General features: G+C 46.9%; 1 protein-coding gene across 1 annotated transcript; it reads left to right on the plus strand.

The window, feature by feature from the left end:
• Positions 1–1,742: 1,742 nt before the first annotated feature.
• On the plus strand, positions 1,743–7,549 carry LOC138107053 (T-cell activation Rho GTPase-activating protein-like). The gene is made up of 4 exons (XM_069008387.1): positions 1,743–1,819; positions 6,505–6,700; positions 7,237–7,354; positions 7,488–7,549. The coding sequence occupies exons 1-4, from the start codon at positions 1,743–1,745 to the stop codon at positions 7,547–7,549; spliced, it is 453 nt and encodes a 150-aa protein (XP_068864488.1).
• The last annotated feature ends 7,570 nt before the right edge of the window (positions 7,550–15,119 follow it).

A 15,119-nucleotide genomic window follows, 5' to 3' on the forward strand; every position in this document is an offset into this window, starting at 1 on the left:
TTGGAACACAGCCCAGTAAAATCAGAGAGGAGCCTGCGAGCTCCTGTGACGCTTCATTACCAAAGTGCCTGCTGCTCGCCAGCCCATTTGCTTTTGCACTCCATCTGCCACGTCTTGTATGTACTGAGACCCAGGCTCTGCTACCATCACTTGTGCTGACAGTTCCCCTCAGGTGTCCCCAACAGCACTGCTTGGACCACCTGAACAGTGCAGGACCTGTCCCAGCACCCGGGTTTTCCTTGGGACTGGGAGAGCACTTCACTGACATTCACTCAACACTGCTTGCTCTCACTCCTGGAAGCTTTGTGCAATACAGTAGCAATATTATTGTTGTTGTTGTTGTTTTTATTAATACTACTACTACTACTAATGACAATTATAATAAAATGATAATAATTAGTTCAAAGAATTTATGTCAGTTCTCCAACCTGAAGTTTCTTTCACATTTATTTGCACCATCTGAAGCTGACTCAGTCTCTCTGCCTGCTGTTACTAAGTGAATTCGCTCAGGGGGAACATTTGTATGTTCAGGTATATGAGCATATGTACCAGCCTGTGAGTTTGTATATGCACGAGAGTGTGGTGGGTTAACCTTTGCTGGCTGCCAGATGCCCACCCAGATGCTTTCTCATTTTCCCTCCTGAGCAGGACACGGGGACAAAAGCAGATTTAAAAGAAAACCTTGTGGGTTTTCCTAATCATTCCTTGGCTCTTGAGCTGGTGAATCATGGATGGGAACCACGGAGCCTTGGCTGATGTATATTAGCAATGGTGCACAATCGTGGCAGCCATGGGCACCTCCTGTTCTTTGACATGCAGCAACCCCACAACACAGGGATCCTCCAGGAGACAGGGCAAGGCAAGCAGATGCTTATCCTTCTCTGAATCAATGGCAACTACATCAAAAGCCCATCACTGCCTTTTTGGGTCCTTGAAGTATCCTCTCCTGGGACAGTCTATGTCAGGGATACATTGGGCCTCTGAGCTGGTCACAGTGGGGTACTTTTGCTATTTGTCTCCTGTTAAGCTCACCTGAGCCTCCAACATAGACATCTTTTGGGATCTCCCTGTCAATCCAGAAATCCAGATGGGTTCCTCTCTGATGTGTCATAATGCCACTAGGGTACACTGTGCACCAGTGTCTAGCAATGCTTTAGACTTCTGTGGATCAGTGTGCCAGGCCATTGAATCCACACAGCCCAGTAAAGCTGGTCACCCCTCTCCTCCTCCTGACCAAAAAGCAGTGACCCTCTATTCTAGGCTGGAGACCCTTGCAGTGTCAGACCAAAAGTCCCTTCACCAAAATCAAGAGAGGCACTCTTAGTCCTCTTCTATACCAGGGAGACTGCTGGTTGCCTTCTACCACCTCAACAGCAGCTGAACTGACAGCAGTCTTGGATGGCCCTCCTTATCATCTGTCTTCCTGGTCAATTTGTGTACCTGGGCTCCTAATTTGGAGAAGGATCACCATCCTACTTCCTCATGAGGTCACTCAGAGGGAACCAGAGAGTGGCACACGGCATGTGTCTGGTTGCCCCTGACAGACACTGCTTTGACCTGTGGGGACAGGGAGAGAGACAGGTTTTCTGCAGAAGTCAGTCAGTGGGATGCTCTCTCCACAGCTGGTATATTCAAGGTCAGTCCTTGAATCATTTCCAGGCAGATGGAATAAAATGCTGGTGAATTCCAGACAACCCTTCTGCACTTGTTCATGTACAGTGGCCATCTGAATCTTTGGAGACATGGTTGTCATCCAGGTCACTGTAGAAGACTTTCCAGCACTGCTAGTTGTCTCAGATATTGGATGCCCTCTTCAATGGTAGTGGCAGCAACCTGCTTGCCTGGCTGGTGGCTGTAATGTTTCAGCATATTTTGAAGTCTGTTCTGAAGTTTCAGAACCGGTCATTTCTCTCACTTCCTCCTCTTGCTTCCTTGCTGAAGGACCAGCTGCCAGATCAGATCCTTCTTCCTCCTGCTCCTGTACTAATTGATGGTATGGACCCATTGACCTCTGCACCCAGTGATTCTTTATGACTGCTATGCTAATTACTGTAGTTGGGGCTTGGGTCCCTATCTCATCCATGGTGTTCCCAGATGTGGTTTGGGTCTCTGTCTCAACCATGTTCCCCTCATGAGGCTGAAGGGAGGCTCAAGAAGCACAAGGAAAGCCCCAGGGTAGTGCCAAGAGCTGCTGGGTTTCACTGGAGCAGGCAAGGCACCCTTCCATCAAGTGTGCCAGTTCAGCGGGATTACATGCCAGTAGAGGTGCAAGATCACAGGCTATGGGAGGTGATAACCATGCCAGACACCCTCCCAAGTCCTCCCACACACCATGCAGGCACCCAGGGACCAGTGGCCTAAAGGCATGCTTCCTTGTCACCTCACTGGCAAACTGGCTCCTCATAACACCAGACCAAAATTAGTTTCTATGCAAATGGCAAAAAGATGACATTAGTCAAGCAGCTTAGATAAGGATGTGGTGAGGACCTCTGGAGAGGAAGGCAGACACATCAGTCCCAGAGGGGAAGGGAGAGGTGTGATCCCTCATCTCGCCAGAGGACAGCCCTCCTGGCACAGGAGCAGCGCCCATGCCAGGGCCAAGCGCAGGGCTGCTGCTTTTATCAGAATGTTTCCAGGCACAGCAAAACACAGAGATAAACGCTGCAGCAAAGACAGGACCTGAAAGCAGCCACTGCAGAGCCCGAGGCTCTATTACACTGTAAATCAAGTGAGCCTGTGAGCCACGCAGAAGCCTGCCAATTATCAGCTACTATAGCACACCCAGATCAAAACTGGCTTTATCTCGTGCGCAAGAAAAAGGACTGGTGGGTTGATCTAGGCTGACTGCCAGACATCCACCTGGATGCTTTCTCACCCCCCCATCCCCCCTCAACTGGACAGGGGGAGAAAATGAGATTTAAAAACTCCTCAAGAGTCAAAGATGGTTTAATATAAAAAGCAAAAGCTGTGCATGCAACCAAAGCAAAAAGAGGAATTCATTCCCTGCTTACCATCAGCAGGCAGATGCCCAACTACTCCCTGGGAAGCAGAGCCTCAGCACCCATAAGGGTGGCTTGGGAAGACAAACACCATAATCCTCCTTTCCCTGAGCTTTTATTAAAAGAGACGTGCAGCCTCTCCTTTGTGTGCTGCTTGCCCTGTGGGTTGGATCAAAGGGCTGGGAAGCGTGATCTGCTGAGCCCTCGGCAGGGACCATGCAGTGAAGGAGTGTCTTACCTCATGGGTGTGCTGGGGGCAGGGGTGTCCCTTTGCAGCTCAGCAGGTAGGCTGGAAGGAGATTTAGCAACGGAGAGCACCTGATTCTTGCATTGGGCCACATGAACACTTTACACCTGGGGAAATGTTCACTGCAGTGCTGGTGGCCGGTTGCAGTGTGGGTAAGGCAACCTCTGTGCCTAGGTTGGTTCATTTCACTCTCCAGTTGTTCCTGAGGGACGCTCCTGGTGTTTATTTCCAAATTCAGAGTTCATGTCATCCCCAGATGGACTTTTCTGTTCAGGTCAGCTAACAAGTTGGAGGTGTGTCATAGATCATTCCCAGAGCTGCTGCGCATAGATCAGGCACTGCAAGTGACTTGGATCTGCATATGCCAGGCTATTCCACAACAACTGCTCAGGAACTGTATCTTGAAGGGTTTGTACCTGGAAAAGAGGCACATCTGCATCCTTTTCTTATTGCCAGCCCTGACTGGCAAGTGCTGCTTGCAAAAGCAGCCAGTCCCGTGTCCCATGGTCTGGAGGGAAACTGGCATCAGGCAGCACAGGATGAGGTAGAATTTGTCCCTCGAAGACAAAGAGCACCAGAGGAATTGCTGGTGGATCCTGAGCAGTGAGACAGCAAGAATACATTCCTTCTGGAAACACTGCTACAAGAACATTGCATAATGCTTGCTGAGCTCTCCCTCCAGGTCTCCATGAGAAGAAAATGTTAGTGTTTTATGCAGGCAGCTACTTTGCTGTGGACTGGGGTAGAAGCAGTGTCAAGGGTCTGTGCCAGGGGCTCCGCTCTTGGGAAAGCAGCCAGAAATGCTGGAGGAAATGAATCGCCACTGGTAGCTCTGGGACTGCAGACTAAGTGAGTTTAATGCAGTGTGCAAGCAGAACAAGGCTGCTCCCTGCACAGGGTTTGGTAATGAGCCCACAGTAATCTGTGCTTTTTGAGGTACAGCACACATTTTTCAGGTGGCTGTTGAGTGTTTCATTTGGTTTTATACAGCCTGCTCTACATGTAATTGAGGTTTGATCAGTGTATTTGATTTCAGAAGTTAAGCAGTAGAAAGAAGGGAGTGTCTTGTCATTTCCGCTGAGCTGTGGGACTAGATTTCCACAAGGACAATGTCCCTGGGCAAATTTTCAAAGCAGCCAGAAGATAAAGCTCTTCTGAAAATTTGGTTTTTTTGCAGCCCATGTGGGATACAAACTTTTTGGAAGATTTGCTCCAGAGAACAACTTCCAGTTTTCAGTGGTTTGATTTTGCCACATCCTTTTTCTTCGCAAATATTGCAGGAAGATTTCTGTGACAACAAGAAACAAAAAAAACCAGAAATCCAGCATTGTACCTACCTGAGTGCTGAAGCCTCTGGTTCACTCTCACAAAGTACGCTGGAGCTGTAGTGCACAATTTCCCCCACCTTCAGCTGAGTCACCTCATAATGGTGGTGTAAAGCTAAAACACCAAATTCTGGCAAGGAGATGACAAGGGCTACTTACTGGGACATCCAAAAATATGGTTGAATATAGGAAGGGAAAGATATTTTTTCCTCCAGGGAAATTTTTCCTTACTCAAAGGACAGACTGAAACAGCTCTGCTGAACTTTTTGAAAGGTGAAGTGTGGTGTGGAAACATTCAGCAGTTGGAGTTAAAAAGCCCTGAAACCCACGATCATGGTGTGGACTTAGCAGAGGACATGTGGACTTAGCAGAGGACATGTGGACTTGTCAGGGGCATTGGACTCAATGATCTTTAAAGGTCGCTTCCAACCCAAACCATTCTGAGTCTGTGCTCTTACTGTGGACTCTGTAGGGTGACCCTAAGTTTTGGTTCCTCACGTTAAAAGTATGATCAGATTTTCCAAAGGGTCGACACCTTTGGGGTTTAGCAGAGGAGAGAAGTCCAGATGGGTGTCGCTAGTGCAGGGTGGGCAATGTGCAATAGGTGACGTTCCTAATGTCTTTCCACCCGTTTCTCCAGCCGGGTTGCCGTGGGCTGTCCTGCCCTCTAGTGCCTGCAGCGCCAGCTCCCTTTGTCCTCTCTCTGCTCCCCCGTGTACATGCACCCTCACACTCACTGGATGATGCTGTGGCTCTGAGTAGGGAACAGGAGCTGGATACCCCCGTAGCCTCCCCTGTGTGACGATAAGTGCAGAGCCAAACTGGGGGAGAAGCCCTGTGGGAAAGTGAAAGGCTTCTTATCAAATCCACAGGGGTGGCAGGCTTCTTATCAAAAACAAAGTCCAAGATATTTCCTTCCAGCTGACACATCCAGGACTGCAATTTTCCTCAATGCTCAAAAAACCTGCAGCTGACAATTTCTGCAGCAGCCAGGCACCCTGTAGCACCCATGCCGGGCTGTGCAGACCCATGTGCAGACAGGGACTGTGTGCCAGACCCTGTGCACTGGGGAGCAGCAGCCCCTCCAGAAGCCAAGACCCACACCCAACCGTCTACCTTCATTTCTGTGTCTCCTCAGCCCTGGGGTGATGGATCACATAATCACAGTCTCTTTTTCTAAAGCATCGTGAAGTTCTGAATGACTTTTTGATTTTGGACTTAGTGGTGGCAGCCCATAGGCTTTCTGAAGAGGATGTCCCTATCCTTCTCCATGTTCCTGTCCCCTGGGTTCATGCAGCTCTGGCTCACAATGTTCTGCTTTACCTACGTGTCTCTGAGTACTTTGTAACCCTCACAAGGAGCCTCTGACTGGTGAGGATGGGAAAACACCCTCACCAGTCACTCCATTTTGTCCAGGGCAGACCCTGCTGGTGGCTGCTCTACAAAATGAATGACATAGGAACGGGGCAGAGGCTGCAGTGCCTCAGCTAACACCGTCACGGTGCTGTGGGACAGGCACTGCCACGGAGCTCTCACATCTGCTGGGGGTGGAGTTGGGCACATGGAGACCACCACTGTGTTTTGCTCTTTAGGGACAGTAGGTGTGGAGGCTGACTGGGAGTGCTTTGAAAGCCCCACAGTACAACCACGGGTGTTGGGAAGCCTCCAGTGACATCTCCTGGCAGCATCCCATCTACCCAGGCACATGGGCTTCTGCAATGCTGCCTTTCAGTCAGGACCTTGTAATTCAAGGTCTCATGATTAACCACATGCTCAGCTGCAGTTGGGGATTTCTGAAAGTTACAGTGAGCACATACGTGCCCCTTTCTGGAGGAAGTGTTGTCGCTCCAAGTTTAATTGAGACTTGCTCAAATCAAGAAGCAGAGGCCCCTGCACCATCGATTAACGTCACATGTCGTTTGTGCTCATGCAGGGTGGCTGACAAGCTGCCAAGACCAAACCTCGTCTTGCTCAAGCACTTGCTCTCTCTGCTCCACCACATCAGCCAAAATGCTGAGACCAACAGGATGGACCCCAGCAACCTGGCCATCTGCATTGGCCCAAATATGCTGAGCCCGGGGACAGACAACGCGCTGCCGCTGGAAGTGCAGAAGGAGATGAACGACAAGGTGCGTTAACTCACCCAGCAGCCGCTCCCTCCCTCTGCGGCAGTTCAGAGCCATCCACAGGGATCCCACTGCCTTTGTGGAAGCCGAACAGAACAGCACCCTGGGACATTGGGGGTACCCCTCAGCTCAGGTGTCCCTCAGCCCGCAATGGGATGGGCCAGGCTGCCCCTGGTCTCGCCTCCTCTGAGCAAAAGCAGCAGCTGCCCTGCAGCCCCCTAAGTCACAGCACAGCTCCTGCAGACTTTGCATGTGGAGAGCAAGGGCCACCCGTGGGCACTGTCACCCCTGGGCCCTCGGGCAGCGAGGCCAAAGCTGGGGCTGATGGTGTTCTGTCTGTATTGGGGCAGATCCATCTGTCTGCAGCACCAGGCCTCATCCCCCACCGTGGACTCACCCTCAGACTGTAAGCCAGGATTTTGGCAGAAGCCACCCTGCTCTGCGCCATCCTTCCTACAGAGACAGCAGGCAGGTTCAGGAAAGAGTCTGCAATATGTTTTCATCCTTCTTGACTGAAATGGGCTGTTTTCTGTGTGCAGGTGACAGTGTTGGTGGAGTTCCTCATAAACAACTGCTCGGAAATATTTGAGGAGGACATTGCCTTTCCTGCCTGTGCCTTGGCTGAGGACTCACCAGAGCACACAGACAGCTCCACAGGTATGAGAAGGGACTGGGGATGTCACTGACTGGGGCTGCTGGGCCAAATTATTGAATTTGATATGTGAATATATCTGTGGAAACACAGAGATTTTCTGACAGTTCAATATGTTAATGGAGTGTTTTTCTACAGGAACACCTTCCAGAAGTTCAAAATTACAACACTCACAAAACAGAATTAAATCCCAATGTTAAACATCTAATTCAAGCATATTTTGCTACAGATGTGCTGAGACTTCAAGGATCCTTCTGGAAGGCTCCAAAGAGAGGATCATTCTCCCAGCCAAACAGTTCTAGAGGTCTTTACTTAGCCACTGCTTCTCAGGAAGAACAGGCTATGAAAAGAAAGACACATTCTCAGCATAGCTGATATCCTATCTATGTCCTTTTTTGCACTTGTCTTATCAAAGTTAACTGCTTCAAGAACTGTTTGTTCTTCAAGGTGAGATGAAACTTGAAGGTTTCGATGCTGGCTTCAGAAGTCTGTGGTGTGGAACGTCCTCTCAAGAACCATTTTCAAAAGAGCAGAACACATTACAGAGAACATGACATTACAGCATGCACAGATGCCTGGTGTATGTTTTTAGTTCGGTTTTGAGTTTTGGGTATTGTTTCATTCTACTGTTTATTTATTGGATGTTTACCTTACTGAATTGTCAGGTTTTAAAATCACAGCAAAGTCCTGCAGTTTTACTTTCTAGAGCTGCATTCAGAAGAGGAGCAACTGAGGTGCACACAGGGAGTGAGAAGGTGCCTTTCTGGACACACAACCGTCTCTGTTTTTTGCCCAAGAAGAAAGAGGAGTACATGTGGCCATGCAAATATGAAAAGGAGAGGTGCAGTTCCCTAGCCACTGTCAAAACAAATCCTCCTGTATCAAACAAGCTTCTGATGCAAAACTGGGGAAAAATCAGAAAGGAACTTCTTCTCATAGAAGGTATTGAAACAAAAAATCTTCAATTTACACCATGATGTTAAGTGCAAAATTAAGGAAGATGTGTCTCCATGTGCACTGGTTCTGCTGCTTTCAGCTAAGAATTATATTGCTGAGAAATGCTGTCCCCTATAAAATGTGTCCAGCCCCAAGAAGGGACTGGGAACACAGAAATAAGGTCCAGGTAAGTGCTTGGCTTCTCCCTGGCAGTCCCCACAGGGGCTGTGGGAGGGCGTGTGGTGTCTCCCTCCAGCCCACTCACTACTTAGCCCCCAGCAGCACTCATGATTCTCTCTGCCTCAGCTGACACCGGTCCCCCACCTGCACCTGCTGAATTGTTGCCATGTTCATTGATTCGGAAGGGCTGTGAGATCTGGAACACTTACAAGGCTATATGTAGCTAACAGTAACAAAGAACAGGTGTTTATCAACTGCTTTTCAGGCACATTAAATATTTTGGTGGCTTCCCTGGTTCCAGTGTTTCCCACCACCAAAAAATCCCATGCTATATACAGACCTGCTCAGTGTTTGCTCCTGGCATGGAGCACAGTCACCAGATGGTTTTGTCAGAAAGAAATACATTTTGGGAAATACATCCTTGTAAAATAGTCCATTTGGGATGGACCATTTAAATTCATACACAACCTTTGAAAAGATTTGAAATGACTTTACTGTCTATTACCACCAGATGTCGCTGATAACACTAAGCAAAGCACCTTTACCTGTGATTAAAGCCTTCCCTCAAAGGCAGGCTTGCACACCCACATATTTATTGCCCACAGTCTGCACCATGGCCACAGGTGGTTGACATTGCAGACATTACTTTAGCATTTGTCATGCAGAGCTTATTCAGTGTAAAGCCCTTCCTGGCATCGTTCCTGCTTATCACACATTTCAGGTTGTGTAATATTTTTCTCCAGAATCTCTCCAGATTGGATGTGGACCAGGCTTCCCTAAATGTGCAGCTGTGGGAGTGACCGGGAGACCAGTGCAGGCTTACTGATGCAACCTGGCAAGGTACCAAAAAACACACTTTCCATAGCTTAAGGTAAAAATCAAAAACCAGAAAACTGAAATGGTAATAAAATTCTACCTCTGGACTTGTATCAAAATGATTCTAGTGGGCAACAGAGGATTAGGATCATCTATAGAGAGACACTCATGGAGATTGATGTGGCTGATATTAAGGGTAGGCCAGCAGCCACCCTCTCCCCCTTGCCCAGGGCAGATTGAGCAGACCAACCCAGCTAGGATGGCCCTGGGGGCTGACAGGGACCTGAGAAATGACTAACAGGAAAGCTATCATCCCATCTGCCTCTTGTGCCCTGACAGAGCCTCACATGGGCACCTCAGCAGGCAATGGAGCAAAGGCTACTGTTCCTAAAGGTCTTCAGAGTGTTGTCTGCCATATGTGCTGACCTAGCAGGGTAGATCCCAGTCTGAGAACAGAATATCAGGAATGACACAGTTCAAGGACCCGATCCACACCCCACACCCTCAAAAGGGTCCACTGGACCTCACTGGACCGCTTACATTTGTGGTTTCAAAGGCAGGCCTTGCCTTCCACCCATCCAGGGCTAGAAGTATCAAGTGATAATCAGGGCAGCTCTTGCTTACATGGAAAAGCTCCCTTGGAAGGTGTCACCCTCTCTGCGGGTGGCTGAAAAACAGAAGTAATGAGATGTAACTATCAACAAATCCACTCAGTGGTTTGAGGATCAGCAGATTTGAATGTGTTAAACTGAGTGTCTGTAGTCAGATGGTTTGAGGTCAAAACTAGGGTAGCATATCACAGACATGTTTTAAGAATGCAGTGTTCCTCTGTAAACTCTGGGGTTTACATCACAGCAATTCAACACACTATGCTATATTTTCATTTATCAGTAATTCCTAAAATTATCCAAATAGATGTCATTTCTCTGAAACCAGAATCTTCCATGCTCACCCCGCCTGCCTGCTAGTATTTGAGAACAATTGCTCTGTTTCTTTTGGTGACATGCAGGACAGGAGCCAAAGGCTGGCGGTGAAAATTAGGTTTAGGTGTTGAAGTCAATGGGACCAAGGCTTTACAAAAGTTTTGTTTTCATGAGAATGGAGACTCCTATCATGACTTCATAAAAATCAGTCTTATTATGGCTTATTTTATCTGGTTTAAAGTAAATAAAAAGGACATTAAGGTGTGGCATGTGAGAACAGTAATATTTTAGCGTCTTTAGTGGAATATTAAACGTCAGTTTTAGGGATTACTCATTACTGGATGTCCTCTCGCATCTTTACAAGGGACTAAGCATCACTAGGAGGATTGCTGTGGATATTTGCAAAAAGATTCAAGCAACTGAATGCTGACTTTATTATTTGTTTTAGAAATTGCCCAAGGGAAAAGTGGTCAACTGGAAGATTTTAATTTCTGCCATTTCTGCTTTGTGTTTTATTGGCTGGAAAATTTAGAGGGTGTTGAATTGTTGTATTTAAATTGTCTGTGATGTTATTTTTATTCTTAAATTGTTGTAAGAAAAATTAATGAATTATATCCGTTGCAATAATTCAGTAATATTGGTTTATGAAAGGTCAAGAACACGTTGAAGAGAAATTCCAAAGTTTGTACACATCACTGCTAATCTTCACATAACATTTTAAGTGTTGTTCAGAATGTCCCTGTCCTCACCTACCTGAAGTGAGATGAACAATGCACAAGCAGAGAAAAGAAAGCACACTTGGTTATATCTCGAAAGACAGGCTCCTGACTTCATATCACTTTTTTTGTTTTAAAGTAGAATGTGAAGAGTTTGTTTGGATTTTTATGTTGTGAAAATTGTCAAGAAACACCCAAGGTCAGCCTAAGGTGTTTTAGCTGATGTTGCTTGGGATCTCACCCTCTACCTGCTGTGGTATGGGCAGAGGGCACTTGTGGAAAGTTATGTGAGAACTTACATGTAGATATTTTTCCTCTAGCATTATGCACATGAGAGTGCCATTTTTACTTCACTGGAATTTACAAATAAATCCAAGCCTGTAAATCATACCTACACTTTAAAATCTACACTTAAGAAAAAAAAAATTGGCATGAAAATATTACTACACTGTAAAAATTACCTTGCCATAGATTTGCAGAATACATTAGAATAGGAGAGCCGATTCTCTTAACCCTAAAATATGGTGCAATTTGTGTTCTTTTGTCAACAGCTAATGGTTATGTTTGATTAAAAACCTCATAAATCTGTTTCCATACCCCCTAAATAAAATATTTGTTTAATGATAACAGCAGCATGGGCACCAGGAATGCTTATTTGATGAAAAATATTTCTTCACATGGATAAGGTGTACCCAAGCTGAAAAGAAAAATATTATAATGGCCGTTCCCAAGACACCTTTTGCAAGTGACTCTTGGTGGAAGGACATGACTGTGCTCTGCAGTCAGCCCGGCAGTCACATTCCTTCGGCTGAGTGGGAATTATTTAAGTTTGCTCCAACTTAAAGATAGCAGTAGCAACAGAATTTACTTAGGAGCCAGACAGGCTCCTATGCCAATAAAATTGCGCTGCACTGACCCAGAGAGGGCATCTTGCTAGTAGACAGATCAGTGGTTGGGCAGGTTCTGCTGCATTTCCTTCCACTTGCCCCAAAACATTTGCACAAAGCAGCGTTAGAAACGTGCAGCAGGCACAAGCTGACATACGGGCAGGGAGCTGGGGGGCACTAAAGGGTACAAGAGTTGTGCCTGACAGGTGACAGCTGGCCCTGGGGTCTCTGCTGGGGAGCAGAGGCAAGTGAATGTCCTGAGGCTGGAGAAGTGAGGTTACTCCAGGGTGACCAACCTTGCAAGCTGCCTGCCAAAACCCTCATATGGCCAAAGGTTAAGGAAGAAGAGAAAGCTCCAGCATGGGTTTACCTGAACCCCATGGGCCCATGCTCTCCATGGGGCTGGGGAACCACCTCTACCAACATCCTTCATGCAACACAGTGCTGGTGCCTGAGGTCCCCTGGCAGATTCTGTGCCTGCACAACCCACTGCTCATCCTGTGAGGCCACTCCAGCCCTGGGAGCCACACTTGTCCTGCCCAAGGATCCACTGCTGGACACCTCTGATCTCTATTCCTAAATACCTCCACCCTTCCCAATGCATAAGCTCCTTTTGAAGCGTATTTTACTGATGTGGCAAAGCCAAAACCACAAGCATTAAGATTTGCCAGAGCAGCCCTCGAGGTTCTTACAATACACACCATAGGTGCCTATAGAAATCCTCACGTGTCCTTGCTCCATGAAATGCCAAGGATGGACGTGGGACCAGAATGCTACAGGGACTTCTTGGGGACAGGGCTGGGTTTGTGGCAGAGGGTTGCAGACAGAGACAGAGCAGGCTGGCAGTGTCACTGGTTCTGGGCTTGTGCAAAGCCTGCCTCTTCCACCGAGGTCACATGTAATGCTAGGTGAGCATAACTGAAATAGCTGAGAAATGTATTTTCCGGTTTCACACAGGTATAAAAACATACTAAATTTAAAAATCTTAAGAACATGGGGTTTGCAAATAATCTGTTCACTGATACTGGAATTCACAAATCCAGTATATTACCTTTGTTTAATAAACATTGATCCATAATAAACATATATTATTTTGGTAAGTATGCCCACATTATTTCCAACAAAGACCTTAAAGATTGTAGTTTTCTGAATTTTGAATTACAATTTCCCTTCAACGTTAGCTTGACACACCAAATGAAGAGCGAAAGTATGACTCACTAAAATGTAAAAATTACAAATACAAATTAATGTATTTTCATGTGTATAACTGCCCAAACGACAGGCACTGTCTAGTTCTGGTTTGTGAAAAACACAGACTGAATGAAAATGTTATATATGTGTCTGTGAATCAGTACTGTCTGAAGATATAGTAGTGAATAAAGATGTCTTTCTCTTAGAAAATTTAAAAAATATATTATTTTAATTTTTTTATTTTGTTATGCCTGTGTGGCACCATCTCTGTATCTTTAGACAATCTATCAAAGATTCCCTCTTCCAAAGAGTCTCAGGTACTGCCCCCACTCCAAGGAAACATTGCTGCCTTCCAAATGCTATTGGGACACAAGATCTCCTGCCATCCCAGCCGTGGATGACTTGCAGTTCCTAAAAAAGTTGTGCTGATGAACTGCTCCATGGGAACACACCTACACAGTGTGCCTGCGCTGCAGGAGTTCCCTGGCCTTGCAGACAGTACAAGGCTGTAGCAGCACCTGTGGGAATGGGCTGGATGAGCTGAAGGAAAATTAAAAGGGAATCCAAGCCACGTCTTGTTCAGGAGCTGAAACTCACAGGAGTCAGGAGAGCTCTTCCCTATTACTCTGAGAACTTTGCATGAGCTTAATAGGTGCCACAGCAGTGTGATACTTGAGACTGGAAAATCTGTCAACCACAGGGACACCGTGCCAGCACCCCTGACCTCTTCATTCCTCCTATGTGACTTCAGACTTGGGACTTTTGGACACCTCCTAGCAGTCTAGGGTTCATTAAAAAGTTACTGGGAAGTAGAGAAGGCGGCTATGGGTGTGCAGCCAATGTCGTATAAATGTATGCTGAGTGCAGGGCAGGTGGAATAATTGTTCTGTAGCCCTTTTTTTGGGCTGAAGCCCAATCCTTGCTGCTGGTTCTGTGGGACTGAGCTCAGTGACTTATTCCACCCCTTCCAGGCCCTCCAACTAAAGAATAAATTCAGTTTTACTGTCTTTATTTACAGCATATGCTAATTCACTTCTGGGGAAAAGCCACTATACAAAGCACCCGAGCCAGTTTCATGTTTAAGCAGCTACTGAAGAACTACTCATCCTCATGAAACAGCTACCTCTGAGGGGCTGCTAAAGCCACAATCTGCGTGCTTATCAGAAATACAGATGGCAGTCATGTAAAAGAAACATGACTTTGCAGCAGGACGGGCTTCCATGGTCAATCTCTGTAAGTAGCTGCTGTCTCCCATTCCGTATGTATGCAGCCTCTCTCTGATCCCCACAAATCAGCAGAGCAATGGGAACACAGGTGAGACAAATAGGAAGAACAACACCTCTACATCCATCCTGAGCTGGATCCTTGTACACGTAGGAAGTTCTGCCTCCAGCCCAAGAGCTGTACGCTGTTGTAAAATCCAATCCACATGGCAAGGATACTCCTCAGCAGCAACAGGTCCTCTTTTCACTTCTCCTTAGGGAAGCAGCCTTCCCTCAGGTTATTGCCATCTGCCTTGTGACCGATACACTGGATTTCCACTATGTTTAAAACAGCCCATGAGAGTCTGTAGCAGTTCACCAGCCTTGACAGGAAAGGAATCTTTTTCCCAGGACCTGTGCTGAATACTGTTCAATACAATGGGATGATCATGCTCTTTTTCTCCATGTGATCTTAGGGCACTTCCACTCCTGAGCACTAAAATTTGTCTTGTTTTTGGGAAAAAAACCCCTGCAAACAATGCCAAACTGACTCTTCGACAGAAAGTGTACATGGCAACCCATCTCCTTCCAGCAGCAAGGCTGGACCAGGAGCTCCCTCTGGGCCCCTCAGCCAGCCTCAGGCAGCTCAGAGCAGAGCTGGGGGCTGGCACCACTCAGCCCCCCATGCCAGTTCTGCTATGCTGGCACCTCATTCTTGCTCTCACCCTTCAGAGTCAGCAGGTTCACAAGGTCTGGTCCCTAGCCTAGATAATAAATACAAGCCCTTGCAGATGTGGAGTGTGGAATTTGTAACTGTTTAGGCAGGAATTGCTGGTATTTCAATCACTTTCTCAAACGGCCCATCTGTCTCATTCTGCCAGCAAATGATGACTGGAGCTCCACAGTTTCTTACTTCATG

The sequence above is a fragment of the Aphelocoma coerulescens genome, chromosome 3, assembly GCF_041296385.1.
Source record: "Aphelocoma coerulescens isolate FSJ_1873_10779 chromosome 3, UR_Acoe_1.0, whole genome shotgun sequence".
Lineage (NCBI taxonomy): Eukaryota > Metazoa > Chordata > Aves > Passeriformes > Corvidae > Aphelocoma > Aphelocoma coerulescens.

Coding starts and splice junctions, on each gene's coding strand:
- LOC138107053 (XM_069008387.1), top strand. CDS start 1,743: ATGGTTGTCATCCAGGTCACTGTAGAAGACTTTCCAGCACTGCTAGTT. Junction 1,820..6,504: donor ATTGGATGCCCTCTTCAATG/GTAGTGGCAGCA, acceptor GTGCTCATGCAG/GGTGGCTGACAAGCTGCCAA. Junction 7,355..7,487: donor GCACACAGACAGCTCCACAG/GTATGAGAAGGG, acceptor GTTTTTCTACAG/GAACACCTTCCAGAAGTTCA.